Below are 12,155 nucleotides of genomic sequence, written 5' to 3'. Positions count from 1 at the left end.
ATCTCACCTTCGCCAGTCGGTCGAGAGCGGGGCAGTGCACGTGGATGCTCAGTAGGGTGTACACGGCAAGCGACCATGCAGCGATCTTCACCACGTTGGACGCCGGGACAACACGGCCACCACCTCCCCCCGCGCAGCAGCGCAAGTGCTTCAGGGTGGATTCGCTCGACACCCAAGCCTTCGCGTCTAGGATGCAGAGAGTGGAAGCGACGGGCGACCCTGAAGCAATGGCTAACTCGGTGATGTCACAGGTGCTCACGGCCTGCGAGGAGTGCATTCCTTCCAGGACCGCCCACTCTAGGCATCGCGACTCTGTGTACTGGTGGAATCACGAGATAGCAGAGGCACGGAAGGACTGCGTAAGAGCCAGGCGGCAATACCAACGGTCGTACGGTTCCCAGTCACACCTGGTAAAGCGTGAGACATACCACCGGTGCAGAAGGGCTCTCAAGGCGGCAATAAAGGGCAGCAAGAAGAAATGCTTCCTTGATCTGTGCGAGGCAGCTGACCGAGACCCGTGGGGAAATGCGTACAAGATTATTGTGAAGAAGGTCGGTAGAGCCAACAACCGCGCCCCACTGGACGCCGAAAGCCTCGAGAGGATAGTCGCGCACTTGTTCCCCAGGATGACTAACCCGGAGCTTGCAGCAGGGGCTGGCACCTACCCGTTGCATGAGCTGGAGCCCGTCTCCGAAGAAGAGATGCTGGCAGTGGCGGCAAGGATCAAGGTGGCGAAGGCGCCAGGCCCGGACTGCGTTCCCAACAGGGCGCTTAAGCTAGCGATTTGTCTCCGTCCGGATATATTCGCGGCGCTGTTTGATAAGTGCATGCGAGAAGGGCTCTTTCCCTCAAGGTGGAAAGCGCAAAGGCTGGTCCTGTTGCCTAAGCCGGGAAAGCCGCTGGACGACCCAGCATCCTTCAGACCCATATGTCTGATTGACGGGGCCGGCAAGGTGTTGGAATACCTGATTAGTACGAGACTGGAGAGGGCCATAGTAGAGGCAGGAGGCCTCTCTGACTCCCAGTACGGGTTCAGGAAGGCCATGTCGACCGTCGACGCAATCACCAAGGTGGTGGACATTGCCTCCGAGGCTATCGCCGGACAGCGCTGGAAAGGGGGCTCTAAGGAATATTGCCTTATTGTCACCCTGGATATACGCAATGCCTTCAACACGGCGAGATGGGGCCGGATAATGGATGCCCTGTCCAACTTCGGGGTTCCCACCTATCTGCTCAACCTGATGCGAAGTTATTTTCACGACAGGGTGCTGCAGATAGACTCGGACAGCGGCACTCAAGCGGTCGAGCTGTCGTGCGGGGTTCCGCAAGGGTCCGTGCTTGCGCCACTTTTGTGGAATGCAATGTACGACGGCGTTCTCCGGCTCCCACTACCAGGGAGAACGGAGATTGTGGGCTTCGCAGACGACATAGCGGTGGTCACTGTCGCAAAGGAGATCAAGAGAGCAGAGGAGACCAGCAGCCAGAGTATCGCCATCATTAACGAGTGGCTGTCGAACGCCGGATTGCAGCTAGCGCCGCAGAAAACCGAAGCTGTCCTGGTGAGCAGCAGGAAAAAGGTGGAGGTGGCAAGCGTTCGGGTCTGCGATGCAACGGTCAGATCTTCTAGAGCTATCAAATACCTAGGAGTGATGATCGACACCAGACTCTCCTTCAGGGAGCATCTGACGTACGCAAGCTCTAAGGCTGCCACGGCAGTGAGAGCGCTGTCCAGGATTATGCTGAAACACCATGGCCCAAGGCAAGCGAGCAAGCTCCTTCTAGCGAGCGCAGCTAGAGCGACCATGCTGTACGCAGCCCCTGTGTGGAGTCACGCCATGGCATCTCCTTCGTACAGCCGTGGTCTGGTTGCCTCACACCGTCTGGCCGCTCTACGCATCTGCAGTGCGTTTCGGACGGTCTCGGACCAGGCGGCGCTGGTTATAGCTGGCACCCCGCCGATAGATCTGCTGGCCAAGGAGCAAGCAGAAATACATAAGAAGGTCCACGGCCGAGTCCTATCGGCCGGGGAGAAGAAGGAGGCACGAGCAGCTGCAAAGAGTGCATCTCTAACCGCTTGGCAAGCAAGATGGGATGCCTCACCAAAAGGGCGTTGGACGCACCGCCTAATACCGTGTCTAGAGGCGTGGACCAAGAGGGCGCACGGGCAGGTGAACTTCTTCCTGTCCCAGGTCCTCAGTGGCCACGGTTGCTTCAGAAGTTACCTGCACAGGTTCGGCCACGAGGAGAGTGGAGGCTGCAGTCGTTGCGGCCATGATGTCGAGGAGACAGCCGAGCACGTGCTGTTCTCGTGCGAAAAATTCGTGAACGAGCGTCGCACGGTTGAGACCCTTCTAAGGACCAGCATCACGGTAGAAAACCTTGTTCCCGAGATGCTGAGGAACGAGGAAAACTGGCAGGGAGTCTCCAGCTTTGCCGCCACGATCATGGGCAAGCTCAGGATCGAGGAAAGGCGCAGGAACCAGGAGCAGACGTAATGGGGAGCGGCGCCCGCGCGAAGCATTGCTTCGCTGCCGTACCGCGCGAGCGTTATGCCCCATCTACTGTAACCCCATTTTCCATTATGTACATGTTCCCCCCCCCCCCCCCTTTTTAACTCTAAAAAAACAAATTTAAAAAAAAAAAAAAAACACACACACAACTGTACGAGAGAGAGTGTTTTTCTACTCACAGTGGTTGGACGCGTTTTTCCGAGCTCCGAAAGTGAACCGTCTAGGAGCCAGTATAAACACCTCGGAAGCAGCTGAAAAGCAGTATTAGTGCAGTGTGAGACACCTCGGGACAAGGGTACGTACCAGAACCGGCCCAGGGAGGATATCCGAATCTTGGGAATCTTGGTACTCGCGATCGCCATAGACCCCGAGGGCAAGGGGGGGGACCGCTCTCTCGTCCAGTGAGCTCCTCACTCTCACGAGGCCCACCCATACGGCCCCAGTTAATATTCCGCAGCTGGCTCCAGTGGGGCAACGAGCAGAAGGCCAAGGAACTAGCCGCTATCCAACCCCTCCGCTGAGGCGGCGCCAGTCAAAAGGGGCTCTGGGGACCGAGAAGGAGCGGTATAACTCCCATCAGGCATCCACTGGGGAAAATCCCTGTGCACCGAGGGACCCCACTAAGGAGCAGGTGCGATGAGCCAAACGAAACCGCCTGCAGGCCGGGACGACGAGACCCAGGCATTAGCAGTAGCTAGAGCAGAGGAGGAACTGCTGCGAAACTTCCAGCGCAACAAGCAGAAGATGCAACACTCGCCTCCCGCGAGCATGCCAGAGAAGCAACCGGTGTCGGCACCGCCAAATGTGCAGGGACCCGTGTTTGTTTTCGGCGAGACTGAGGAGGAAACGGCTACTCCGAAGAGAAGCTTTGATGCTGTGAGCCCCGATGGGAACCAGTCAGGAGCGCACAAGAAGCAGAGAGTGGACACTAGCGCACCAGCACTAGCCGAAAAGCTGGGGAAGATGCTAGACGAGATGATCGCCAAGTTCACGGATACCAAGACAAACAACAAAAAGGTGGTCCGCCACGTCACCCAGGGGACAATCGACTCCATGATGGCGATGAAAAAGCTGCAGGTCGACATCAGTGCAGCGCTGGCCGATGGCCACACCAAGGGCTCTACCTCGAGCGTAAGCCAGCAGACCACTCCCACGCTGACAGCCACGATCCTTAAAGCGGCCTGCCCCACCGGGCCAGGAAATTCGGCATGGCAACAGGTCAGGGCCAAGCCTAAACCCAGGAATTCCCAACCGAGACCGGAGAGCAGCGAACCCAAAGGGACTCGAGCACCAAACGCTGTCATGCCCAGGAAGCAGCGCGCCGACGCTATTTTAATAAACTGCAGCGAAGGCTCGTACGCAGATATGTTGAAGCTGGTCAAAACTGAGCCCTCCCTCCAGGGACTCAAAGATAATGTTCAAGGCTTGCGAAGAACTGCAAATGGCGGACTCCTATTGAGAATGCAGAAGCCTCAGGACCCGTCCACACAGCAGCTGCAGGCAGCACTCAGGACGGCCATATCCGATAAAGCAGAGGTGGCGGTCATGCAGGAAACTGTGCAAGTGGAGATTCGCGACCTGGACGAGATGACCAGCGGCGAAGAAGTCACTATGGCTCTGTTTGCCGGAGAGGATTCAGACATCGCAAGCAACGCTGCACCTAGGATGCGGAAGGCGTTTGGCGGCACGCAAACAGCAACCGTCAACCTCAGGCCTGATCATGCGCGGCAACTGCTCGATAAGGGCAAAATCCGAATCGGATGGGTCGTCTGTCGCATCAGACAGAAGACCGAGCTAAGGAGGTGCTTCAAATGCATGGGCTATGGGCATACCTCGACGAGATGCAGGGCCTCAGACTCAGTAGCCAAGGCCACACAAAACTCCTGCTTCAGATGCGGGGAAGAAGGCCACAAGCACTACACGTGCCAAGCCAAGCCCAGGTGTATCCTATGCACCAGAGGAGGCAAACCCGCGGGTGAAGCTGCGCACGCTACTTTGAGCAGGATCTGCCCTTAGTACCTGAAGGCCATCCATAACACGCAGAATGGTTAAGTTTTTACAGCTTAACTTAAACCACTGCAGAGCTGCCCAAGATCTGCTGTCACAGACGGTTTTCGAGGAGGAAATTGACATTGCTGTACTGAGTGAACCGTACAAGTCAAAGGCAGAGGGAGTATGGCAACAGAGTGCGGATGGTGGTGCAGCCGTATGGAGCTGCGGGCAGTCCCCCGGACACCTGTCGCAGAGGGCGTCGAGACCTGGCTATGCAAGGGCTAAGGTCCAAGCAACCACCATCTACAGCTGCTACCTTGCCCCGAGCTTGCATATAGATGCCTTTAGAGACATCTTGCAGGAGATCGCCCGAGACGCCCGCGGAAGATCCCCAGTACTAATCGCTGGGGACTTCAATGCGTGGTCCACCGCCTGGGGGAGCTCGAAAACGACTCAGCGGGGAACCATCCTTCTGGACGCCCTGGCCACATTAGACGTTTGTCTCCTGAACGATGTAGCTAGATGTACCTATAGCAAGGCAGGCAGAGAGTCAATCATTGACCTGACTTTCGCCAGCCCGGAGCTCTGCCGGACCAGCCACTGGAAGGTCACGGATCTGCTCACATACAGCGACCACGCAGCCATTATCACCCAGACGATGCACAGCCAGCAGGGCCCGTCTCTCCGGCAATCTGCGTACAAGGTACACACCCTTAACGCAGATACACTCCTAAGCAGTATGGATGGCAACGTCATCACTGGCGACGCCAACACCTGCGCCGACATATTAGCTGCGAGAATCAAGGCTGCTTGTGATGCCGCCATGGCGAGCTCCACTAGAGGAAATGGAAGGAGACCAGTCCCCTGGTGGAATCATGAGATATCCGTCGCCAGGAGCGAGTGCCTCTCTGCAAGGCGAAGATGTCAACGAAGTCGAGGGCGTCCCACGCAAGCGCTGTTCGAGACATGCTACAAGGAGAAGAAAAAAGCCCTCAAAATCGCTATTAAGACGAGTAAGAGCAGGTGCTTCCAAGAGCTGTGCGATGCAGCAGACCAGGAACCCTTCGGCTCGGCCTACAAGCTGGTCATGGGCAAGCTCTACAGACCGCCGACTCCAACCTCCCAGGAACAACTTGGAGCTATAATCTCCACGCTCTTCCCGTCGCAGCCGCCCCTCGTGCTGCCAAACATAGTGAAGCGATCTTCACCAGCGAGGAGGAATTACTGTGCGCGGTGGCCAGCAGCAAGGCAGCCAAAGCCCCGGGACCCGATGGCATTCCCAACGCTGCACTTCATGCCATAATGAAGTCATACCCAAGCCTATTTTCACAGGTATACAACAGGTGCATTGCGGAGCGCACTTTTCCAAGAGCATGGAAGCAGCAGAGACTAGTGCTTATCCCTAAACGAGGCAAAATGAATGACGACTCGTCCTCATATCGCCCCCTGTGCATGCTCAACACACTGGGGAATATCTTTGAGCGCATAATCTGCAACAAGTTAGAGAGAGATATCGAAGAGCGTGGAGCCCTATCGAATCAGCAGCACGGTTTCAGGAAGAAGCGGAGCACGATCGACGCGATACGAGAGGTAACGCTAATGGCAGCAAACGCGATCGAAGGCGAAAGATGGCAGGGAGGCACCAAGCAATACTGCCTGGTCTGCACCCTAGATATCAAAAACGCTTTCAACTCAGCAAATTGGAGCTTAGTCCTGCAGGCACTCCAACACGGCGGCATATCAGGGAACCTCACCCTCCTGATAGCGGACTACTTCAAAGATCGCGTCTTTCTGTACACATCCGACGACGGCAACCAGATGCATCACGTGACAGGTGGTGTACCCCAGGGATCTGTTCTTGGGCCAATCCTGTGGAACGTCATGTACGACGGGATCCTGAGACTTCCACTACCAAATGGCTGCGCCGTAGTAGGGTTCGCTGACGATATAGCGCTAGTCACGGTGGAGAAGCACCTGCCCGATGTCTCTGCTAAATGCAGTCTTGCAATCGACATGATGATGTCTTGGCTGAAAGACAATGGTCTCTCGCTCGCCGAACACAAAACGGAAGCAGTGCTCATAAGCAGTAGAAAGACCGTAGAGAAGGTCACCTTCCGGGTTGGCTCGACATACTTCGAGTCCAGTCCGGCGATCAAGTACCTCGGAGTCATGATCGACCATAGGCTGAATTTTAAGAGCCACCTGGAGTACGCAGCGGCCAAGGCATCTAAGGCCACGGCCGCTATCTCTAGGATGATGGCCAACACCCGTGGCCCAAAGCAGCATAGCAGACGATTAATAGCTACAGTGGTGACCTCGACCATCTTGTACGCCGCTCCGATTTGGGCGGAAGCCATGAGGACTGTCAGCTACAGCCGGCAGTGTAAGTCTGTCTACAGACGCTGTGCTTTGCGCATCTCGAGCTGCTTCTGCACGGTGTCAGAAGAAGCTGCATTGGTGGTATCGGGAGCAATCCCAATAGACCTACTGGCAGAGGATCGCAGGACTGGGAATTCAGGTAGCAGAATCCAGAGAAGCAGCACCATGGCTCGATGGCAGGATAGATGGAATAACGCGAGCACAGACGATGGACCTACAGGCTCATCCCCGATCTGGTTCCCTGGTTGCAGAGACGACATGGTCAGCTGGACTACTACACCACGCAGATCATCACACGACATGGTTGCTTCAAGGCTTACCTGCACAGGTTTAAGCATGAGGTCGACCCGTACTGCGACTACTGTGGCAGCGCTTTTACTGAGGACGCGGAGCATGCATTCTTCGTATGCCCCCTTTTCTCGGCGGAACGAGCCGCGCTGGAAGCGGCAATTAACTGCCGCCTGACACCCGACAACTTAGTCTGCTGCATGATGGAGACCCCCTCCATATGGGATGCGGTTGCTGAAATGGCAGCATCCGTGATGCGAGAGCTGAGGCGCCGGGAGCAGACCCGTCGCACTGAAGGCCGATGAGCGGCATTAGGACCGCCAGCCGCCCCCGTGAAGTATAGCTTTGCGGCAGTCCCACGGGTGCGGACTCTTCCACTCTTTCCCTTTTTGTATATTACACTTAACTCTATATTCTTTTTTAATAAAAAAAAAAAAAAAAAAAAAAAACACAACTGTACATTTAGCGGGCATGAAGCCCAAAGTTACTTTGCCCAAGAAGGGCCAAATTAGATTTAAATTAAGACCGCAACGAACAAGCGTATACATTTTTCAAAGACGGACTGTAGCGACCGCGCTGAAGACATTTCCCCTCTCCGCTGCCGACGCAAGCCGACGCGAACAGCGGCAGAGGCAGCGACATTTCCCCTCCGACGATCGTGCGTGTTTACGTTTTGATCGTGTTTATTTACATGACGATCAAAACATAAACAAAAACAATAATAAAGCCGACGGCCGAAAGCTGCGCTGCCCGGACATTTTTGGCAGAGACTAGGCGACAAGGGCTTTGCAATTTTCGACCGCGATCACTTCCCTGGCAGCGTCGAACGCGATCGTGACTTCTCTGGCAGCTGCGAACGCGATCGGTCGAACTTAGTCCCGCGATAAGTCCAAAAGGACTCGAAAACCATCGACGCAGTATCCAAGTCCCAAAAGACACGCGAGTGCCCGAGGAGCCTTCGGCTGACGGACACGTGTCCTCGCCCACCGACAACAGTGGGTGAGCCATGTCAGAGTAGCTTTTCTGGAGTGTGGCGTAGGGCCAGGCAAGGTGTTGTTAACCGTAGCCAAAGTTAGGAATAAATGTACACAGTTACGTAATAAAAATGAAGATCAAAATCGTATCGTTTTCTCCCTCTCACTCACACCGAACTCCGCGTAGCAACAGTCAACCCTTATTGTGACGCGTGCCAAAGTGTTCCCCTCCCGCTCACTCACTCGCCGAGCTGGTGGCTGGGTTCCCCCGCACCAACTTCGCGTGGCCGCTGGGCAAACTCCGGGCCGGAGAAGCGGGACGGGAGCGGGATTTGTCGCCGCTGGGTTTTCCCGGGCACAAATCTGGCGTGGGCATCGGGGCTGCTGGGTTCTCCCGAGCTACGAGTTCATCGCCGCCGGCGCGTGTTTTCCCCTTTTCCCTCTCCTTTCCCTTCCGATCTGCATTTTGCCCGCCATCGCCGCTGGGTCATCCCGGGCGGCGGAGATTTTGCCGATCGAAAGAGTCGCCGAGCGGGCGCCGGAAACGGAGGAGCACCTGGCCATCGCCAGGGTAATCGCGTCCAAGGTTCCCATTTCATCACGTCAGATTTTTCCCCTCGAAAACGAGCCCCCTTTCGCTGCTATTATTTGCCTAGAAAATTCATTAAAAGTCGGCGTCCATGTTCTGGCCGTCTCTAAAAATATAAATATTTCTGGAGAGGAATCCTGGGCCGCTGAGGTTTACCCCGGCCTAAGACACATCCTTACAGTTTTTACACGGCTAATACATTTGCATACTCAATTGTAAATTTGAAAACAAAAAGTTCACAACTCAGCTAATAATGCCTGAATCCACTTCAGAATTTGTATTTATATTAGTTTTTACACGGCTAATACATTTGCATACTCAATTGTAAATTTGTAAACAAAAAGTTCACATCTCAGCTAATAATGCCTGAATCCACTTCAGAATTTATATTTATATTAGTTTTTACACGTCTAATACATTTGCATACTCAGCTAATAATGCCTGAATCCACTTCAGAATTTTTATTTATATTAGATTTTACACGGCTAATACATTTGCATACTCAATTGTAAATTTGTAAACAAAAAGTTCACATCTCAGCTAATAATGCATGTATCCACGGCAGAATTTATATTTAAATTAGTTCTTACAATGCTAATACATTTGCATACTCAATTGAAAATTTGTAAACAAAAAGTTCACAACTCAGCTAATAATGCTTGTATCCACGGCAGAATTTGTACTTATATTAGTTTTTACACGGCTTATACATTTGCATACTCAATTGTAAATGTGTAAACAAAAAGTTCACAACTCAGCTAATAATGCCTGAATCCACTTCAGAATTTATATTTATATTAGTTTTACACGTCTAATACATTTGCATACTCAATTGTAAATTTGTAAACAAAAAGTTCACAACTCAGATAATAATGCGTATATCCACTTTAGAATTTATATTTAAATTAGTTCTTACAATGCTAATACATTTGCACACTCAATTGTAAATTTGTAAACAAAAAGTTCACAACTCCACGGCAGAATTTGTACTTATATTAGTTTTTAGAAGGCTAATACGTTTGCATACTCAATTGTAAATTTGTAAACAAAATGTTCACAACTCAGCTAATAATGCCTGAATCCACTTCAGAATTTATATTTATATTAGTTTTTACACGTCTAATACATTTGCATACTCAGCTAATAATGCCTGAATCCACTTCAGAATTTTTATTTATATTAGTTTTTACACGGCTAATACATTTGCATACTCAATTGTAAATTTGTAAACAAAAAGTTCACATCTCAGCTAATAATGCATGTATCCACGGCAGAATTTAGATTTAAATTAGTTCTTACAATGCTAATACATTTGCATACTCAATTGTAAATTTGTAAACAAAAAGTTCACAACTCAGCTAATAATGCTTGTATCCACGGCAGAATTTGTACTTATATTAGTTTTTACACGGCTTATACATTTGCATACTCAATTGTAAATGTGTAAACAAAAAGTTCACAACTCAGCTAATAATGCCTGAATCCACTTCAGAATTTATATTTATATTAGTTTTTACACGTCTTATACATTTGCATACTCAGCTAAAAATGTCTGTATCCACTTTAGAATTTATATTTATATTAGTTTTTACACGTCTAATACATTTGCATACTCAATTGTAAATTTGTAAACAAAAAGTTCACAACTCAGATAATAATGCATATATCCACTTTAGAATTTATATTTAAATTAGTTCTTACAATGCTAATACATTTGCATACTCAATTGTAAATTTGTAAACAAAAAGTTCACAACTCCGCTTATAATGCATGTAACCACGGCAGAATTTGTACTTTTATTAGTTTTTAGAAGGCTAATACATTTGCATACTTTATTGTAAATTTGTAAACAAAAAGTTCACAACTCAGCTAATAATGCATGTATCCACGGCAGAATTTGTACTTATATTAGTTTTTACACGGCTTATACATTTGCATACTCAATTGTAAATTGTAAACAAAAAGTTCATAACTCAGCTAATAATGTCTGTATCCACTTTAGAATGTGTATTTATAATAGTTTTTACACGGCTAATACATTTGCATACTCAATTGTAAATTTGTAAACAAAAAGTTCACATCTCAGCTAATAATGCATGTATCCACGGCAGAATTTATATTTAAATTAGTTCTTACAATGCTAATACATTTGCATACTCAATTGTAAATTTGTTAACAAAAAGTTCACAACTCCGCTAATAATGCATGTATCCACGTCAGAATTTGTACTTATATTAGTTTTTAGAAGGCTAATACATTTGCATACTCAATTGTAAATTTGTAAACAAAAAGTTCACAACTCAGCTAATAATGCCTGAATCCACTTCAGAATTTATATTTATATTAGTTTTTACACGTCTAATACATTTGCATACTCAGCTAATAATGCCTGAATCCACTTCAGAATTTTTATTTATATTAGTTTTTACACGGCTAATACATTTGCACAGTCAATTGTAAATTTGTAAACAAAAAGTTCATATCTCAGCTAATAATGCATGTATCCACGGCAGAATTTATATTTAAATTAGTTCTTACAATGCTAATACATTTGCATACTCAATTGTAAATTTGTAGACAAAAAGTTCACAACTCAGCTAATAATGCTTGTATCCACGGCAGAATTTGTACTTATATTAGTTTTTAAAAGGCTAATACATTTGCATACTCAATTGTAAATTTGTAAACAAAAAGTTCACAACTCAGCTAATAACGCCTGACCCCACTTCAGAATTTATATTTATATTAGTTTTTACACGTCTAATACATTTGCATACTCAGCTAATAATGTCTGTATCCACTTCAGAATTTGTATTTATAATAGTTTTTACACGGCTAATACATTTGCATACTCAATTGTAAATTTGTAAACAAAAAGTTCACAACTCCGCTAATAATGCATGTATCCACGGCAGAATTTGTACTTATATTAGTTTTTAGAAGGCTAATACATTTGCATACTCAATTGTAAATTTATATTTAAATTAGTTTTTACAATTGTTGGAGCACTAGATTAGCGATTGATATTATTGTTAAAATGAATTTACATGAAGAAAAAAATAGAACTAAAACGTAACCAATGTGAAACAAAAAGCTTATCGCTTGCACTCAGCCGAGCTGAATAGCCGAAACGTATAGCTTTCATAGCGAGGCAATTCGGACGCTGCTTGTGTAAAGGTAGTAGCCGATTAAGCTTTGGAACTGCTGGCTGCGCCAGCGCAATAAAACTTTTTCGTGCGACTGCAGTTCTTCTCGTCTTCTTTTCTTTGCCTTCGAGTGGAAATTCCCCAGCTAGGCCGCTAGTTGCTAGTCGCCTTTTTTTTATTCGAATTTTTTGTCCGGAAAACCCTCACGGATTTACATTTTGGCGCCCGAACAGGGACTACGACTAGCTTTTCGATTTCGCGTCGGAAAAACGAACAA

General features: G+C 48.9%; 1 protein-coding gene across 1 annotated transcript; it reads left to right on the top strand.

Annotated features, from left to right (window-relative positions):
* Positions 1-4,554: 4,554 nt before the first annotated feature.
* LOC121502670 (uncharacterized) lies at positions 4,555-5,805 on the top strand. The gene has a single exon (XM_041776371.2). The coding sequence runs from the start codon at positions 4,555-4,557 to the stop codon at positions 5,803-5,805; it is 1,251 nt and encodes a 416-aa protein (XP_041632305.2).
* The last annotated feature ends 6,350 nt before the right edge of the window (positions 5,806-12,155 follow it).

The sequence above is a fragment of the Drosophila kikkawai genome, unplaced genomic scaffold (assembly GCF_030179895.1).
Source record: "Drosophila kikkawai strain 14028-0561.14 unplaced genomic scaffold, DkikHiC1v2 scaffold_128, whole genome shotgun sequence".
NCBI classification, from domain to species: domain Eukaryota; kingdom Metazoa; phylum Arthropoda; class Insecta; order Diptera; family Drosophilidae; genus Drosophila; species Drosophila kikkawai.
This window is presented reverse-complemented; position numbering and strand designations above follow the sequence as displayed.